Source organism: Camellia sinensis, chromosome 4, assembly GCF_055761805.1.
Source record: "Camellia sinensis isolate YWXY chromosome 4, ASM5576180v1, whole genome shotgun sequence".
Lineage (NCBI taxonomy): Eukaryota > Viridiplantae > Streptophyta > Magnoliopsida > Ericales > Theaceae > Camellia > Camellia sinensis.
The window spans coordinates 211,044,611-211,063,789 of NC_138964.1; the positions used below are offsets into that span (position 1 = coordinate 211,044,611).

The 19,179-nt window shown below is 35.3% G+C and overlaps 2 protein-coding genes across 3 annotated transcripts; one reads left to right on the plus strand and one right to left on the minus strand.

Annotated features, from left to right (window-relative positions):
* The first annotated feature begins 721 nt into the window (after positions 1-721).
* Positions 722-3,704, plus strand: LOC114307971 (transmembrane ascorbate ferrireductase 2). The gene is made up of 4 exons (XM_028253457.2): positions 722-1,278; positions 1,433-1,481; positions 2,952-3,151; positions 3,260-3,704. Exons 1-4 carry the CDS (start codon positions 1,132-1,134, stop codon positions 3,563-3,565), a joined length of 702 nt encoding a protein of 233 aa, XP_028109258.1. The 5' UTR covers positions 722-1,131; the 3' UTR covers positions 3,566-3,704.
* An 878-nt stretch (positions 3,705-4,582) lies between these two features.
* Positions 4,583-17,708, minus strand: LOC114307972 (cyclin-B1-2). Of its 2 annotated transcripts, none has more exons than XR_014328343.1 (4): positions 7,936-8,680; positions 7,720-7,838; positions 5,268-7,627; positions 4,583-4,862 (listed from the first exon to the last, which is right to left on the minus strand). XR_014328343.1 is itself a non-coding variant. In XM_028253458.2 (4 exons), the coding sequence occupies exons 1-4, from the start codon at positions 17,668-17,670 to the stop codon at positions 4,762-4,764; spliced, it is 606 nt and encodes a 201-aa protein (XP_028109259.2). In that variant the 5' UTR covers positions 17,671-17,708; the 3' UTR covers positions 4,583-4,761. The 2 variants fall into 2 exon arrangements, 1 of the variants encoding a protein (XP_028109259.2); XM_028253458.2 differs by lacking the exons at positions 7,720-7,838; positions 7,936-8,680 and adding exons at positions 17,157-17,257; positions 17,365-17,708 and having other exon boundaries at positions 5,268-5,365.
* Positions 17,709-19,179: the final 1,471 nt, after the last annotated feature.

The following is a 19,179-nucleotide window of genomic DNA, read 5'->3' on the forward strand; positions in this document are numbered from 1 at the left end:
ACCTTTGAGAGAGTGGATATGAAGAGAAATCAAGTACATGTACTTAGAAGCTTTCTACTATTGTATGATTGATTTATCAATAGATTGATGCTCCATTTCTTTAAGCAAAAATGATTATAATTTTTTAATGTATTTTTGACATGGGCACAATTAAAATGAAAACAATCTAAATATATTTTTTATAATAAACTGAGAATGGGCTTATTAGATTTTTTACTTATTAACGCTATTACTATCCTCATCACTGTTACCTTATCATGATTAATACACTATCATAGTTGTCGTCTTTAAATCGGACCAGTATCATAGCTCTAAACCAATAGTACTGTCAATATTATGAATAATGTTATATGTACTAATTAATGTACTAATTAGTATACTAATAGATGATGTAGCATAATTTTAAAAGTTTTGAATATTTTAATTTATATAATAAGAGATCAATAACAATGACATAACACTAGTTGGTACATTAGTATGTACATTAAGTGATATGTGTAGCACCACCGCAACATTATTATTCATTATTATCATTGCCACTATCATTTATTACCATTGATACCACAATTACTACAATCACCACCGTCATCAATTATAAAATTAGAACAAAATAAAAGGGAAAAAAAAAACACTCATGCAAAAGAAACTTTGGGAAAATGTTTTGAACAAAACAAACAATTTGAGGTAGTATTTAGATTTTAAATTTGTGAAAAAATAAAAAATATATATATTATTTTATTTATTCATATTTTTTGTCTTAAAAAAATTATTTGAGATGTTTAATTTATTATTTTTAATAATCATCATAAAGATGTATGTGGTAAATATAAAATTTTAATTTATTTAATATTTTATAATGTAAAGTCTAATATTAATATTATATCATTTAAAATATTTAAGCGTGGTAAATTAAGAAGTATAATAGGGTTGTTTCTACCCCTAGGCATTGCCCCCAACCCAACGTGGACTTTAGTGCTGATTTTTTATTTTTATTTGCTTCAAAAATTTTCTAACAGTTCATCAGAGTTGCAGATCTCGAAAGAACACATCTCTCTCTATCTAAAACTCTATTTCTCAGAAACATTATTATATTTTGTTTGTTTTGTACAGAGTAGAGTTGAGTTGAGTTTGATGATGGCGGTTCCTGTGGTTCAATTCCCGATCTTTGTTATGGTGAGGATGATCGGAGTGCTGGTGACAATTCTAGTCCTTACATGGACTCTACATTACAGAGGAGGATTAGCTCTCATCTCCGACAACAAAGATCTCATCTTCAATGTCATTTCTCTCTCTTTCTCTCTCTACCCTTTCTCCACCTCTAAATCTCCCTATTCTCTCATTTTCTTCCCCTATTGCATTAGCTTTGTATTTAGGCTAGGCAGAGCATTCTTTTTTTCTTACTCCTATTATTTTTTGTGTATTATTCTTACAGGTCCATCCTGTATTGATGGTGATTAGTCTCGTACTTCTCAACGGTGAAGGTAAAGATTGCTTCTTTGCTCTATATTTTTCTCAATTTCACTGGGAAAGTTGTTGAACAGTCTCTGATTTATTGACACCATTTTGATTGGAAATAATTTGATTGTTTGCAGAGCTTGATTTCAAAATGCATAGTTTTATTATTACAATTCAGCTTTATGGTTGAGTTGTTAGATATTTGTATACATTTGTGGTTATATAGGAAGTTTTACAAGGGGTGATTTTATTTTGTTTTTATGCAAGATTGACATTAGGAACATTAAATAGGCAGGTGTACATGAGGCAGTATATGTCATTTGTTATGGCTATCAGCGGGGACTAGTACGAAAATCTTTGGTGGAATGATTGGAAAATTTTAACCGATATAGATTTGAGTTTTGGGTTTGTACATGTAGTTGGGTTAGGTTGTGGCCCGAACCCACTAGGGAATCCAACAAGTGTAGGGTGTTTTTTTTAACTATATGAGGATCAGGATTTTTGGGGTTTGCCTACAAATAAAAAACATGTAACAATTATAGAAATTAGCCAAATTGAGAATGTTTGTAGAGATGTAGGGAGATATGGAATACAAGTGAGGGGGACTCTGTGTGGCTTAGGGGCTCGGGAATACCGAAACTGAGCAAGGAAGTTCGAGACTGTGCTGGTGCTACTGGTAGTAGTGGTAATTCTGTGACTGTGAGAGAGTGAGTGAAGAGGCAGATGAGAGAGACGAGGATAAAAGAGAGTGGGGCAGAGAGGGTGGTGTTACTGTGAGGGAGATGCGAGAGAGGACCTAGCAATGATGTTTCTCGTGGAGGGTTTTGTGGAGACTCGGTGAGTTGGCCCCCTGAGTTGACTCAATGGGTTTGCCCTTTAAGTACTTCACACTCTCATTTGGTTTGTAGGAAACCGCACCACCTAACTCTGTTTACTGAAAATGTAAAATAGATTTTCGCCATTTAACAAATGATAACAAGTATGTGCAGGGACATATTTACACTTACGAAGTAAGTTCACATTTGCTAAAAGGTTTGACAAGAGATTGTACTTCTCCTTCCTTGCTTTATGCACCTTTCTTTATTGCTTTTCTGTTAGAGTACAACAATTGTTCTGAATCTTCCTTTTCTTTTGTTGAACTTTATAGGAGATATTAATCATGGTGACAACAAGCTTTGATTTTAGTTGCATACACGAAGTGTATTGGAGTTGCACCCTCCTCTTTTTCATGAACTAATATTGCTTGCCAAAAAAATATATATATAAATAAAAGAATCCCAACACTTGTTCTGTTGTGTTGTTCAGTGTGTTGAACTGATAACTGAGAATTTTTTATGCATGAAAAGAAGTAATAAAAGTGTGTTGTACTTTATCAACATGTTTCTAATATTTATCCTTCATTTGGTTTCATTTAAGTCATCTTCTGCCTCCCTAATGTAATAATAATAATAAATAAATAAGTAACTATTTAAATTGCTTTGTATGGATTCATGCAGCCATGCTGGCTTACAAGACTGTCTCAGGAACAAAGAGCCTCAAAAAACTAGTTCATCTTTCATTACAATTTTTGGCTTTCTGTTTGAGCATAATTGGTTTTTGGGCTGCTTTGAAATTTCACAACGATAAGGGCATCGACAATTTCTACAGCCTGCACTCATGGCTTGGCCTGGCTTGTCTTCTTCTATTTGGCTTCCAGGTCTTTCTCTTAGCCACCCCCGCACATATTTTTTTGTTTTGGAAGCTAACTATGCTTTTAAAATCACATAATTTAAATTAAAATTTTGCAATTACTCCTTGTGGACAGTGGGCTGCTGGATTTGCAATCTTTTGGTACCCAGGTGGTTCGAGAAACAGCAGAGCTACCTTGTTACCATGGCATGTATTTTTTGGGGTTTACATTTACGCCCTCGCTGTTGCTACCTGCACTACAGGCATCCTAGAAAAAGCCACATTCCTTCAAACTCACCAGATTATAACACGCTATTCTAATGAGGCATTGCTAGTGAACTCTTTGGGTGTCTTGATTGTTGTTCTGGGTGGTTTTGTTGTTCTTGCGGTTGTTTCTCCTGTGAATGGCAAAGGTGACGTTCCCAGAAGATCAGTAGAGTAAGGATGAATTGTATATGTTTGAAATTTGGTATGCCTAAGAGGCCTGTTCAGTTGTACGCTTACAGGGTTTGTACTTGTACAGATTTGGATGTAACTGAACTAGAACTCAATAAATTTTTCTTTGATTGAGAGTTTGATTACCAAGTGAGTACAGGAAATTGACGAAAATTTGGATTCTTATAATATGTTAGCATTTGTTGGCTTAAATTGATGAAAAGTTGTTGGACTTGAATTTGATGGCTTAAGATTTTGTAGAATTTGGGAATATCGATACTGATTTGTTGCTGCAGTATCAAACCTGAAATGCCCTAAAAATGTTGTAGTGCTCAATCAAAACTTCCCCAGTAAGATTTTGATCAAATTTGAACCTTCTGTGGTTTTGCCTAGTACATCATTAAGCCAATTTACAGCTTAAGCAAAAAGACTAAATACCCTTTGTAACGCTTTACCAGTTCCAAAATTGTATATCATGGACACACGAGGAAATGATATTGGATTGGATTTCTAGGGTTTTAGATAATCGGAAAGTGAACCACACGACCACCAGGGAACTCGGTGCTGCACAGCCAAACACAAACACACTTTATTTTATTTTTAACCCTTTTTTATTTAGAAAAATACGCTGATTTTAAAAATAACATAAAATCAATTAAAAAAACTGGCGATTTTATTTTATTTTATTTTTTATTTTATGTTTTAAGGGTTTTGGGCAGAGGCTATGCATAATAAAAAATTTCAAGAAAATGAGAAGACAAAGAAAAGTCCGTGAAAATGGTCTTTTAGTTGAGTGGAGAGCCAGCATGATTAACCCATATCATGGCATTTTCTATACTACTCAACCCTACATAACTGAAAAATCAAAAGGAAAAAAAAAATATCATTAAACATATATATATATATATATATATATATATATATTTGGCCTTCTTATTTTGTTTCATTTTTGTGCTCCTCGAGGGCTTGTTTCATTTTGAAAGAAATAACCAAAGAAATTGTAAAATTTTAAAACATAAACAACTGCAACCAAAAGGATGGATACTTCAGAACTGAGAAGAAAGAGTACATGCACTGTTCATTTTCGCCAGTCTAAAATGTATATTTGAACTTCATGCAAGTTTGAAGAAATAAAAATAGTATCCACAAAGAGCAAAACAAAGTAGAACTTAAAATTTTCTTTGGCAAGCGCAACATAATTCTTCAGAAGAAACTGGGGCAGGCCGGTCCCTTGGCGAGTCCAAGATTAACTTCCATTCCGTGATGCATGTCCAGGGGGCGGAATGTTTCAGACTCACGTGGGTCTGCCAAAAAAAACAAACATCAAATAAGATGTAAGAAACATATTTCAATTGTTTTATTGTCAACACGGCTATATGATTCACCAACAACCTAGCATGGGTGTGAAATCAAATTCAGGACATTCTGACAGTCTAATTTGGCTACTTCATATGTTAAACTTGTGTCAAATTAAGTTTGAGAAGAAAACCGACAAGAACTAGGATATTTTTTATTACCATAAGATAAAACAGAAGCGTGTAAGGGATGACTGAACTTAGAACATTAGTTAATTAGCATAGCAGAGAGATGTAGTTAAAGGTTAGAGCTAAGGAGAGGAATCGGACCACTATGGTTGAAACATGTGAATTCCAAAATGGAAATTTACTACTGAACTATAAAATAAAGCTTGATTCATATTTGTTTATTACCATTCAGGTAATCTTCAAAACCGAAGTCTTCCAAACCTCCGGTCAGTGCCTCTAACCCTAGCATGGAAGATGGTATTGGACCTGGAGGCCTCTGGAATCTGGGAAAAAAAAGAGGAAGTTTTTTAGGTCCCAATTTCAACAAAGATATGAAATAAAATAGTTTTCACATTATGTATAACAAACATCATAACATATATGAACTAGTATGTACAAATGTGCTGCAAAAAGCTTTTAAGAGAGAGCAGATTGCAGGACAAAACTTCATAACTTGCTACTCTTTAATATGACAAAGATATCCACCCATAATAACATAATTGATATTGTAAAGTGAATATGCAATGCATAATTGCAGTGAACTACTAATAACATGACCATAATTCAGATAACATATGTTACCATCAAATCTCACAATTGTTCATGCATGCACACATCCACGATTCAGACAAAGGACACATTTATGATAAAAAGAAATTACGAAAGTTATTGGCTATATACAGTGTACACAATGGAGCAGAATAAGGACACAAGTATTGAAAGTAACACTCTCAACATTGTAAGATTTCTAGATAGTTTTCTGTATATTCAACTTGTGTAATACAAAGATTACAACCAAAATTTATAGCAATCCTAATCTATAATAGGAAATAACCCTATACAATCAATCGAATATTCACAATAATCACCTACCTAATTGATACATAATACCATAATTACTTAATATTCTCACCCCCCCGCTCAAATTTAAGGTATTTTAACAGAAAACACTGAAAGTTTGCCAAAAAGAAACTGAAATCGAGCAGCTGTGTGAGTTTTCGTAAAGAAATCAGCAAGTTGCAATGCTGAAGAGACGAAAAGAAGCGAGATGGAGGCAGACTGCAGATGCTGACGGACAAAATGACAATCAATCTCAATGTGCTTCGTCGGCTCATGAAAAACAGTGTTATGGACAATCTGAATAGCACTGCGATTGTCACAGTAAATAGAGGTCGGAGAAGACTAAGGGACACCTAAATCAGTTAAGAGACAACAAAGCCAAACAATCTCAGCAATGGCAAGAACCATAACACGGTACTCAGCCTTGGCAGTAGAACGCGCAACAATAGTCTATTTCTTGCTCTTCCAAGAAATCAAGGAATCACCAAGAAACATGCAGAAGCTAGAAGTAGACTTACGATCAGTGATATCACCAGCCCAATCAGAGTCAGCATAAGCTACCAAGTCCAAAGAAGAAGTAGAAAACAACAGTAAACGCTGAAAGATAGCATCCCGGAGATAACGAAGAATCCGAACCAAAACAACCCAATGTGTAGAATGAGGAGTAGAAATGAACTGACTAACCACATGAACAGCATAGACAAGATCAGAGCGAGTAACCGTCAAATGGACTAAGCAACCCACAAGCTCTCGAAATAAAATAGGATCATCTAGAAGAACACCATCAGTAGGGGTGAGCTTTCACATTAAGCTCAATGGGGGTATCAGAAATCTTAGTGTCAGTAAGACCGGCACGATGAATAACCTCATTGGCATACTTGGCCCAATGTTTTTAAAGGCTCAAGGCGCACTAAGGCGCTGAAGGTCTCTCGGGGCCTAGGCGCAAGGCGAGGCGCGGCTTTATTGAAGTAAGGTGCACAGTCTTAGTAAAAAATAGAAAAATTAACATAGACTAATCATTCATAGTACTAAGACAATTTTTTTAAAAATAAAAGGTAATCAAGATTCAAGACAAAATATAGAATAATTCTCAAAGCCATGAAAGTGCATATTACATAATATTTCAAACATCTAAAAACATAAACACTAAACATCCAAAACATAAATATCCAACAAATACTAATATATGCCTTAACACTTAAAAACATCAACATCAAAAGAAAGGGTAGGTTAGGTCGGTCAGTCAATCATCATCCTCAACATCAATGGCAAGCAAACTATCATCTTCTTCTCCATCAGCTGATTTGTATCCCTCAATATCTTCCTCCTCCGTGTCATCTGAGCCCGCTTCCTCTTCATCTATTAATTGAAGTGGAGTTAATCTTGATGATTTAGCTATCCTCGGTTGTGCCTTTGAGCATGAACTTATTGCTCTACTTGCATGGCTATTTTCTTCTACTCCAGAAGCTCTAGCAACAATGGCCCACGTCAAGAAGTAATCATCATCAAACACAGGCTCATTATCTTCATATGATTCTCCATCCATCCTCCCAAGCAACTACTCATTGCTTTCATCAATATTTTGTAAAGATATGGGATCAAGAGTGTTGCGCATGTCATACCTAAATCTCAATGTTCTATTGTATTTGACATACACTAAATCATTTCTTTGATTGTTCCAATTTATTTCTTTTCTTGCTATGAAGCTGCAAGTATTAAAAAGATATTAAATTCTATATAATGAGAATAAAAAATATTTGAATTGAACAAAAAATTAGTTAGAATGTTAAATACTCACATGTTCGAATACACTCCAATTTCGTTCACAACCCGATGAACTACATGTTAGGCTAAGGACTTTTATGGTAAAAGTTTGCAAGTTTGAAGTATAAGAACCATATGATGTCCACCAATTAGCTGCGATAATCCACTAGTTAGAAATAACTATTACCAAGTATTGAGTTTTACTAAAAGTATTATTAAAAATAAACTCTATGAGTCTATAATATATTACCTGGTGCTCTTGTATTTCTTTGCCTAATCGCAACAGACTTACCAAAAAGACTCTCAGCCTTCATATAAATACTCATCTCATTAGTGATCAAATCTTGAATAGTGACATCCAGGACCAACCTTTGCATGCATTCATAAAACCTATTCATCAATTCATGATCTCTTTGCAACTCTAACGCTTTTGGGTAAAAGAATTCTGGGTTAAGAAAATGCGCAACTGCATGTAAAGGCCGATGCAATTGGACATCCCATCTTTTGTCGATGATTTTGAAGATTTCATTATACTTCTCTTTTTTATGATCAAATGAACTTGCAATGCATTCTTTTGCCCTATCCATTGCCTCATAAATGTATCCCATGGGAGGTTTTTTCTCGGTATCAACCAATCTAAGCACTTTAACAAGAGGACCCGAGACCTTAAGGGTAAACACAACAGTATTCCAAAATGAAGGCATAAACAAAGTTTGTGCCATTCTTTTACCTTGTGGCTCCTTTGCCCATTTGCTTGAGATCCAGTCTTCGGAGGTCACCGTCTTTCTCAAATTGTTTTTTTGTTGATGCATTCTAGACAAAGTCAAAAAGGCGGTTGCAAATCTAGTTTTTGCAGGCTTGATCAAATTCTTCAAATTTGTATAGCGCCTCATCATGTTTAGCAACGTAGGCCGATTATAAATGTAGCCATGTACTGCAATACCCCTTTCAAATGTCTTTTTCAGTCTAGGTATCTTGAAAATGTCTTCTAACATCAAGTCCAAACAATGAGCAGCACATGGTGTTCAATACAAATGTTCATACTTAGCTTCCAAAAACCTCCCTATAATGTAACAATAACGAAGAATTATTATTTTCAAGTTTTTAAATTTTAAATACAAAACAAACTATGAGTAAACAATTTTGATGTAAGGAATGAGGAAATATTCTTACCCGCCAACACATTAGCTGCAGCACTATCAGTGATAACTTGCACCACATTCCCTTTTCCAACTTTCTCCACAAACTTGTCTAGTAATTCAAATAGCTTTTGCCCATCCTTTGAATAGCTAGAAGCATCAACCGACTCAACAAACATGGTTCCTCTTGGACAATTAACTAAAAAGTTAATCAATGTCCTTCCTCTCTTATCAGTCCAACCATCAGCCATTATGGAACACCCGTATTTTGCACAATCCTCTTTATGATACCTTATCAAATCTTCAGTATGTTTCACTTCTTTTTTGAGTTGGGTAACCCGCACTTCATGGTAAGTTGGTGGCTTCATACCAGGACCATATTGGCCAATGGCTTCAATCATTGGTCTAAAACTCTCATAATTTACTGCATTAAAAGGGATACCAGCATCATACATCCACCTTGCAAATCTTTGCAGTGCCCGAGCTCTCATTTCTTTTTTGTAAGGGTCATTTGCATCAATTTTGGTTTGTTTCCTTTTTGCTTGGTCTCTTCGATTTTTCACCACTGATTCAGGATTGGGTGTGAAGTAAACATCCATAGGCCCTTTTCTCTTTGGCATTTTGGATTTGGATTTGGTTGAACCTTGACTACTACTTGTCAACTTGCGGTGTTGATTGACATTGATCTCAATGACATCATCATCTTCATCATCATCATCTTCATCTTCCATGTGCATGTCATCGAAATCGGGCAACATGTTCATTTCTTCTTTTTGTGTCTTTTTTTTTGACATGAACTCTCTAATCTCTTCTCTTACATGAGAAGGATACTTCGGGCAGGCAGTGACATTCTTATAACCTCCCGTAAGGTGTTGTTTCACCCGATAAACACCTCCATTTAATACTTTATCACAAAATTACACTTGAACTTATTTAAATTATTATCCTCTACCAAATGGGCATATTGCCACATCGGGTCTTTTCTATTACTTTTCGATGATGTCATTTTCTACACAACAAATTTAATAAATGAAAAATAATTTCAGTGTAATGTAAGTGTGATTAATTGTGTAATGTAATGAAAAATTAATTAATACAATGTAATGCAATTGTGTAATGCATAGTGTATTAATTAATTGTGTAATATAATGGAAAATTAATTAATATAATGAAGACTGATCAGAGCAGATGTGTAATTACAATGAAGACTAATACAATTAATTAATTAATACAATGAAGACTAATACAATTAATTAATTAATTGTGTAATGTAATGGAAAATTAAAATTAATTAATGTCACGTAATGGAAAATTAATTAATTAATACAATGGAAAATTAATGAAAAATATTTATTTTGTATTTATAATGGAAAATATTTAATTAATTAATTTTGTATTTAATTAATGGAAAATTAATTAATATAATGAAGATTGATCAGAGCAGATGTATAATTACAATGAACGCTAATACAATTAATTAATTAATACAATGAAGACTAATACAATTAATTAATTAATTGTGTAATGTAATGAAAAATTAAAATTAATTAATGTAATGTAATGGAAAATTAATTAATTAATACAATGGAAAATTAATGGAAAATATTTATTTTGTATTTATTTAAAAAAATATTTATTTTGTTAAAATATTTAATTGACAAAGGCATAAATATTTTGTATTTATTTTTTTTGTTTTAACAGAGACTCAAAAAAGGCATAAATAATTGAGCAAAAAAAAAAAAAAAAAAAAGGCAGAGCAAGTCGAAGGAGGAGACGACACAGTCCAAGTCGAAGAAGAGAAAAGGAGGAGGAGAGAAGAAGAAGGAGAAAAATAAAAATAAAATGAAGACAACACAGTGATGATCGAAGTCGAAGGAGGGCGAGAAAGAGACGACCGAAGTCGAAGAAGGCAGAAGGAGAGAGAGAGAGAGTGTAGCGCACTTGGAAGTTGAAGTCGAAGAAGGAACCCAGTCCAAGTCGAAGTCGAGAGATGGAGAGCCGAAGAGACGACACAGATTTAGGGCTTCGTTTCAGTCGTATGGGGTTTGTAGTGTGTATAAGTTGTAATCCTCTGTGGTTAGAGTCATTCCGAATACACACCACAGTCGTTAGATCAAAGATTAGGACGCAAACATCAGTCGCGCCAGGCGCAAGCCTTGCGCCTCTCTCGCCTGCTTCCAGTCGCGCCTAAGGCGCGCGACTTCTTCAACGCACCTCGCTTGGGAGCAGTTCAGGTGCACAAGTTGAGCCTCGCTTCGCCTTGCGCCTAGGCGCGCTTTTGACAACACTGACTTGGCCTGAGAGAGAAAGTAGCTCTTAGGAGAAGAAATGACCTCAATATTAAGAAAATACCACAAAGGGCCCAAATCCTTCATTTCAAAGTGCGGAAAAGATGCTGCTTGACCTCGGAGATAACAGAAGAGTCAGAGTTAATGATAATCATATCATCCACATACAGTAATAAGGCAACAAATCCAGCAAAGGTGTAGAAAAGAAATAAAGTAGAGTCCTGAACACAATGATGAAACCCAAGTGCAGTAACAACAATCTAAAAGCGATCATACCAAGCACGAGGAGACTGCTTCAGACCATATAGAGCACATCGAAGGCAACAAACCTGTCCAGAGGAATGGTAAAGGCCAGGAAGAGGACGCATATAAACCTTCTTGGTGAGATGGCCATTAAGAAAAACATTCTTAACATCCATCTGATAAAGAGGCTAAGAACGAACAACAGCGACAGAGATCAAAGTACGAACAGTAGTCATCTTGGCAACAAGAGCAAAGGTCTCCTCATAATCAATATCATACTCTTATGAGAAACCTTTGACAACTAGACGAGCTTTGTAGTGCTCAAGAGAACCATCATAATGAATTTTGACTTTGTAGACCCATTTGCAACCAACCAGATTCTTACCAGCAGGCAAATGAACCAACTCCCAAGTACTAGTTGTCTGTAAAGTAGACAGCTCATCCTCCATAACTTGAATCCAATGGGAATCCTGATAGACCTCCTTGTAAGACTGAGGTTTTGAAAAAGAATGAATAATAGACAAAAAAAGTATGATAGGAAGTAAAAAAACATATATTAGACCAACCTAACTTGTTTAGAGAATGATGCGCTCTAGTAGGATAGCGGTGTGCAGCAGGATCAGAGTCGTCAGAAGCAAGAGGATTAGCAGTAGGAGCAGAGTCAATTGGTGGAGGAAGGGTCGGGTGATGCGAATAAACAAACAACGAAGGAAGAGAAGGAGGAGAAAGAGCAGGCTGGGGAGACGGAGAAGAAAAGGGAGTAAGGGCATGGGGAACAGTAGTGATGTACTCATCAGGAGGGACCTCAGAAGGAAATGGATCAATGTGAACCAAATCCTCTTTGGAAACTGGAGCAGTGGTAGGACAAAGTTGAAAGCAAGGCAGACGTTTAAGAAAAGAAACATGACGGGAGACATAAAGACAACGAGAAATAGTGTCATAACACCGATAGCATTTCTAAGTAAAACTATAACCCAAAAAAACATATAGGACAGACCGGGTACTAAATTTGGTCTGATCTTTATAGGAAGAAGGACAAAACAAGTAAACCCAACACACGAAGAAGGGAGTAATTGGGAAGTTGAGAAAACAAAGCCTCATAAGGAGACCGACCACAAAGAAGGGGAGTAGACATACGGTTAAGAAGAAAAGCAGCAGTAAGAACTGCCTCTCCCTAAAACGAAACTGGAACTAAGGCAGAGAGACGAAGAAACCTCGTTGTCTCAAGAAGATGACGGTGTTTACTCTTGGCTCGACCATTTTGAGCACGTGTATCAATACAAGAAATTTGGTGAATGGTACCCAAATTGGCCAAATACCCAGAACTATGTTTTAAAATATTCCCCACCCAAGTCAAATCGTAACAATTCAATGGTAGCCCCAAATTGTATAGTGATCATAGACTAAAATGTACGATATATTTGGTAGAAGTCAGATTTATAAGTCATAAGATAAACCCAAGTATAACGGATGCAATCATCAACAAAAGACACATAGTATGTGGAACCCCTTTAGTGAGAACAGGAGAGGGTCCCCAGACATCAGTATGCACGAGAAAATGGAGGAACAAAAACTGAAGTACTTTTATTAAATGGTAAAGCTGATATTTTGGCCAGTTTACACCCCCGACATTCATCAATTTGACAAGGAGAAACTTTACCCAATAATCTTAACTGAACTAAAGACTGTAAGTGGTCAACAGACAAATGATCCAAGCGAGAATGCCATAAGTAAAACTGACTCGACTGAGAATCTAACTGATGAAATGAGAAAAAAGCAACTGGAGAGGTGGATAGGGGGAGATGTAAGCTTTCTACCACATAGCGATCTCTAACTCTACGGCCGGTCCCAATCTGCTTCTTGGACACCCATTGATAGATAATAAACTGATAGATAGCTGAGAAACATAAAGAACAAAGAGAATAGTAACAACAGACATAGCAGAGTGTAAGACAGACCCAACAGATAGAACAGGCATACCAGACCCATTAGCAGTATTAACAGTAATAAGAGAGGAAGGGGGATATAGTTTTGAAGTAAGAAAATGTGAGGATTCATATGATAAGAGGCACCAAAGTCAAAAAGCCAGACAGAAAAGTAGATACCTGAAGAGGGCCCAAACAAACTTGAATGAAGAGAGGTGAGAGCAAAGGCAGATGAGGATGGCTGGGAGGTAAACAGGAGATGCTGAAGCTGAGCCATGTGAGCACGCAAGGAAGCCAAGTCAAGATTAGAAACCGGAGCAGATGTAGTATAAGCAGTAGGAGGTCAAAACTGTGTCTGAGGCAGCTGAAAAGATTGAGCAGACTGACGTCCCTACTTGGGACAGTTGTACTTCCAATGGCCCTTCTAATGACAAAAAGCACACTCATCACAAGCTAGTGGCCCTTTTTTCGGCTTTGCATGGCCCTGAAGCTGATGAGGTGGTGGGGCTGACAACAATGGAGGCTGAGTAGGAGCTAAGAAAACAGATGGAGACAGAGTCTGACTAGCCATCTTAAGGCGAGTTTCCTCGGAAAGGAGCTCACAAACAATAGCATCCATAGAGGGAAGAGGAGACTGATGAAGGATGCCACCACAGATAGTCTCATACTGAGGGGAGAGAGCTGTTAAGAACTGCACTAAACGACCTTGAAGCCGAAACTCAACATAAGCGTCTAGTGCCTTGAAGCTAGATGGTTCCATGAGAGCCAACTGATCCCAGAAACCTGTCATCTCAATATAGAAGTTCTGAATAGATTGATCCCTCTAATGAGCACTCTAATTAGCTGTTTCCAACTCATACCGCTTGGCAAAGTTGGACTGTTGATACACACCCAATAAATAGTCACACACCTCCTTGGCAGTACTTTATTTGGAAAATATTGTTCTAATACGGTCATCCACAGAATTATGAAACCAAATCAGAACTTAGGCATTATCACAATCCCAAGTGTCACAGAAAGTCAGATATCCTTCTTGTTTCAAGTCCAATGGACGAGGAACGGAACCAGAAACATAGCCCCATTTTTTCTGACCAAGAGGGAAATTCTTCATAACACTAGCCCAATAAGCATAATTGGTACCTGTGAGTTTACAACTGATGGCTTGGATTTTGGTGTCTGTCATTGTAATAAACCAAAGATTAACAGGTTGAAGGATAATACTAAATACCAAGAGGGCCAAATTGTAAATAACTATTTTTAACCAAAGAACAGTACTATAGAGCCAAAAACACGGACACAGAGAGACAGAGATGGAGAGAAAGACAAATAGAGCAACAGACGACAAAGATGACGAGCCAGAGGGACCATGACCCAAGAGAGAGATCGAGACCCACGAACTCGATGTGTGTGTTCGAGTATCTAAACCACAGAGAGAGAGAGGCGAACGACCCCTGAGTTGCGACTTCAGACCAGGCACCCAGAGACAACTTCGAACAACAGGCGACAACTTCGAACAATAGGCATGAATGCTGGCCAGACCTAGGGTTTCGGACATGGCTCTGATACCATATAAGATTTCTGAATAGTTTTCTATATATTCAACTTGTGTAATACAAAGATTACGACCAATATTTATAGTAATCCTAATCTATAATAGGAAATAACCCTATACAATCAATTGAACATTCACAATAATTAACTTACCTAATTGATACATAATACCATAATTACATAATATTCTCACACAATACACTATGACTGTAACGGCCGCTTGGTGTGTTCTCCAACAAATTTCCTCAAAGTCGAGAAAAAAATGAAAACAATGCAAAGAACATGTTTTGCATAGCATTTGTAAATATTACAATTGAATTAATCCTCCTAAAAATGGGCTCTTCTCAGGAAACTATTTAAAATAGTTTTCTGCATATTGAGAAAACACCGTCCAAAGAAATCTGAAAACAACCGAAACGACACTGCATTTGCATAATTCTTGATCTCACTTGTTCTACAATTTTCTGATATTGTTTTTCACAAAAAAAAAACAAAGAAACAAGAATAGAAAGGGCCCTAATTATATGGAATACTATCTTATCCATAATTATATAGAATACTATATTAGATTCAAACATAACTAGCATGAAGCCTTGCAGTGAACATATACCATATAGCTACACCTACCACCTTCAAACGTCACCAGGAAGCCATCACTGTTAGAGACATGGCTAAGGTTGACTACCACTTCATTTTTTGGCTTGAAGGAGAAAGATTAAGCCATCACCGTTGGAGACGACAACCAATCTTTTTCTCTTCATCTCCTCATTATCACCCTTCTCTTCTTCTTCTTAATTTTTCTTATTCAGATCTAACAATTTTTTAGGTTTTAGATCAAGAAATTATAGCGATTTGAGTTTAGCTTCAAGTGAAATTTAATGGTAATAATCATGATTTTCAGAGAGAAATTTCACAAATCTATTGTTATGTGACACTAAAGCGGCTATTAAATGAATTTTGATTTGAGCTATTGGCAATTAAACCACCATACGTTGTTCATTAAAATCACAGAAATCAACTATTGCCAATGCCCCTATTTCGTTGATTTGAAAGTTTAATTTTTATTTGATAAAAAAATTTGATTAACATTTAACCTGGCCTATCTGGTATCATCCAAGAATGGTATTGGGATTCCATAGCATGTACAAGTGTCTTATTTTGGTCATGTCAAAAAATACTAGATTGGCATACAACATATCCTCCTAAATATCATTGCCAAATCCCTTCCTGATATACTATTATCCTATTCAGCCTTTAAAGCTTTCATGCCAAATATTGCCTTAATATCCTCATCCAAAAGGCACAAGCATATTAATAACATTGTTCCGATTCCCAACCAACAAACTTCTTATTCCACATATTCACTGATGATATTAAGAAGCCTATACACAACTCTAATTTGATTTAAAACCCAGGTAGGATAAAGTTTATTAGAATGGGATTGGGAGTGGAATCCTAGAGGATATGATATATCTCAATCTAGTGTTTTGGACAAGACTGGAATTAGACTAACAGAATTCGAATCCCACATTGGATGGTATCGTGGTAATAAACGATAGGATAAATATGAGTTAAAATATTGATAACTTTTCAGCACTTTCAAACAAAGAAAGTACAGAATTTGCAAAATATGTCACACAAGTAAATACACTGCCTTCAACACATGGCAAATAAAAATTATAACTGAAAAGGCCATAACAGTCGAACATTGAAAGACCAAATAATGCAGACTTACAGCTACTTACTAGAAGCTTCTGCTTCCAATTCAATATTCCTTTCAAATTTTTAAGATAGCAGGCACCTCTCTTCATATTAAACTCAATAAGCCTAAACCCAGGCCCCAGAATTCAGTTATGCTAGCAATCCCCATTACTTGAACTAGCTCTTTAACTTCAATCAGTATCAGTCAAGACACTCAAAAACACTTGTCAGTTTTGAAGGTCATATATATACATGCTTAATCAAAATGAATAACCACATAAGCAAACACCTTTTTCCCTTCATTCCACTTACATGTGTAACAAAACCCTTAATAGACAAATGAAATGGCACCAAATATGTAACATCCCCAAAACCAACAAAAAGAGCAATACAAAATTTGATCTTCAACTCTCACTAACCTGGTTCGCTATTTTAATTTCATTTTCATCTTCTACACTTTCATAAACTAATCTATTAAAAACATCAATTGTTAGGCAATGAAATTCACAAAGAGAAAACCCTAATTTGAGCACATATTTTAACAGGAAAAAATCAAAGTGAATCAATTAGACACCGGAGGAGCAAAAGCGAGAGGTTAAATAACGGAGAAAATTAGTTTGATACCTAGAAAGCATTTGTTGATCCAAGTCCATCTTCAAAGGAAAAGCCGATCCGTACGTGTTCACAAGGATTCTCCTCTTCATCTGTTCCTGCACCTCCTTTGTCTGATTCACCATACATACATAAATTAGACCAATATACACATATCTACATATTTATATATATATATATATATATAGAGAGAGAGAGAGAGAGAGAGATATATATATACAGATTGATAGGCAGATTGAAGGGGATGAGATCCAACGATCTCGCTCTTGACGCTGTGAAGTCCAAAACGAAGAGTGTCATTTTGTAGACCTCCGATTTCGTGCTCAATTGCTTTCTCTCTCCTCGCAGCTTCCATTGCTTTCTCTCTCTTCTCTCTTTTTCTTCTTCTTCTTCTTCTTAGCTCTTTGAGAATCAGAACCCAGAAACTCGGACTCTTCTTCTGTAACTTTATAGACAAGAAAAGAAGGCAAGGCCTTGCCAGATCAAAGCCCATTTCAATTATAAAAAGCGTGATTCCATGGGCCATGTCGCTCAGTGATGAATTGGCCCAACTGATTACGAAAATTACACAATAATTGAGGCTAAGTTTGGCATCTCATAAAAAATTCAAAAAGTCAAAAAGTTACTATCCTATTTAAGTCACATCATTTTATTTAAGTCACATCACCTTTTTACCACATCACTCAAACACAACTCATATTTTATAAAAAAGTCAAAAAGTGCACTTATTTAGAACATCCCAAACAACCTCTGAATGTTTCATTTCTCCCCTTCCACATAGACCATCTTAGATTTTGGCTCGACAATTATATGATATGGACTATTTTGAAAAGACGGTTAAAAGTTATTTTTTAGTTAAAAATTGATTAAAAACTACTTTTTGTGAGAGAATAAAGCGAGTTATAATTTAGGAAGTGAATTATAATCCACTTTCCAAAATAACCCTATATATGAGAGCATACGTACTTAAAAGTTTTTTTCTTTTTTGTTAATGAGAAAAGGTTAGAAGACAAAAGATTAGTCACGCATAACCTTTGAACATGCTTTGTGTAACGCCCACTAAGATGATGCCTAATTGTACAAAAAAAATATTTTTTGTACAATATAATACAAAAAGTATATTGTAGAGAAAAAAAAAAATTGATTACGTGATATGTCACTCAATTTAGAAGCTCCAGAGAAAACAAAGAAATTATTGATGCAATGTTTTATGATATTATAAGTTTTAATTCAGTTTGATGAACATAGTTTTGGAGCATCCACCCAAAGTTTTGAAGAAATTATCCAACCAAGATAGCCTAACAGTTCAACACTAGAATCAATGGTTTTGAATTCCACTATATCTTGTAGCGTAATGATTGTTGCAAGTATTTCAAGATTTATCTTAATTAAAAATAGTTTATTCATCAAACAAATTTAAAAACAGGTTTCGATTTTTTTGGTTGGTAATGTCAGGTCTGTTAATTTATTTTTATTTTTTTTTGTGTGTGTGGTAGTGAAAAAAAATAAAAAATAATAGAGATAATGACCATGTTTGGTTTGTATTTGTGAAATAATTTTTGTACAAAATTTGAAAATTTATTCGGTTATACGTTTTGAAAATAATTTTTGAATCTTAGAGTTTGAGATGATTTAAATTTTATTTTATTATTGTAGTTTAATAAATGGTTGTGAGAAAAAGTGATTAATTGATGTGCAGAATATTAGAGAGTGAGAAAGGACAGAGAAAAAAATAATTTTGGATTTTTTTTTTTCAAAAATTTTCAACCAAACAAATTTTTGAATTTTTTTTTAAAAAAATTATTTCTCAAGAGACAAACCAAATAAGGCCCATATTTTTTGGGCCCAAAATATACAAATGGAAAACTTGTGGGATTCTATTTACACCAAAAGGCATTAAATAAGCCCATTATTCGAACCAATTTCTTAAGACCAACTATGAAGTGCTAACAGAGGCTGCATAAGTCCAGTCTCAGCTATTGCCCCACACTAATAAAAAAATTGGGGAAATTTGGTAAAAATCTCATTATAATAA

Excerpts from the sequence above, each read along its gene's own strand:
- LOC114307971 (XM_028253457.2), top strand. The coding sequence starts at position 1,132 with ATGATGGCGGTTCCTGTGGTTCAATTCCCGATCTTTGTTATGGTGAGG. Across the intron at positions 1,482-2,951 it reads CGTACTTCTCAACGGTGAAG|CCATGCTGGCTTACAAGACT; the intron begins GTAAAGATTGCT and ends GGATTCATGCAG. Across the intron at positions 3,152-3,259 it reads TTCTTCTATTTGGCTTCCAG|TGGGCTGCTGGATTTGCAAT; the intron begins GTCTTTCTCTTA and ends CCTTGTGGACAG.
- LOC114307972 (XM_028253458.2), bottom strand. The coding sequence starts at position 17,670 with ATGGCCCATGGAATCACGCTTTTTATAATTGAAATGGGCTTTGATCTG. Across the intron at positions 17,258-17,364 it reads TTCAATCTGCCTATCAATCT|ACAAAGGAGGTGCAGGAACA; the intron begins GTATATATATAT and ends ATGGTGAATCAG. Across the intron at positions 5,366-17,156 it reads GATCAACAAATGCTTTCTAG|ATTCCAGAGGCCTCCAGGTC; the intron begins GTATCAAACTAA and ends TTTTTTTCCCAG.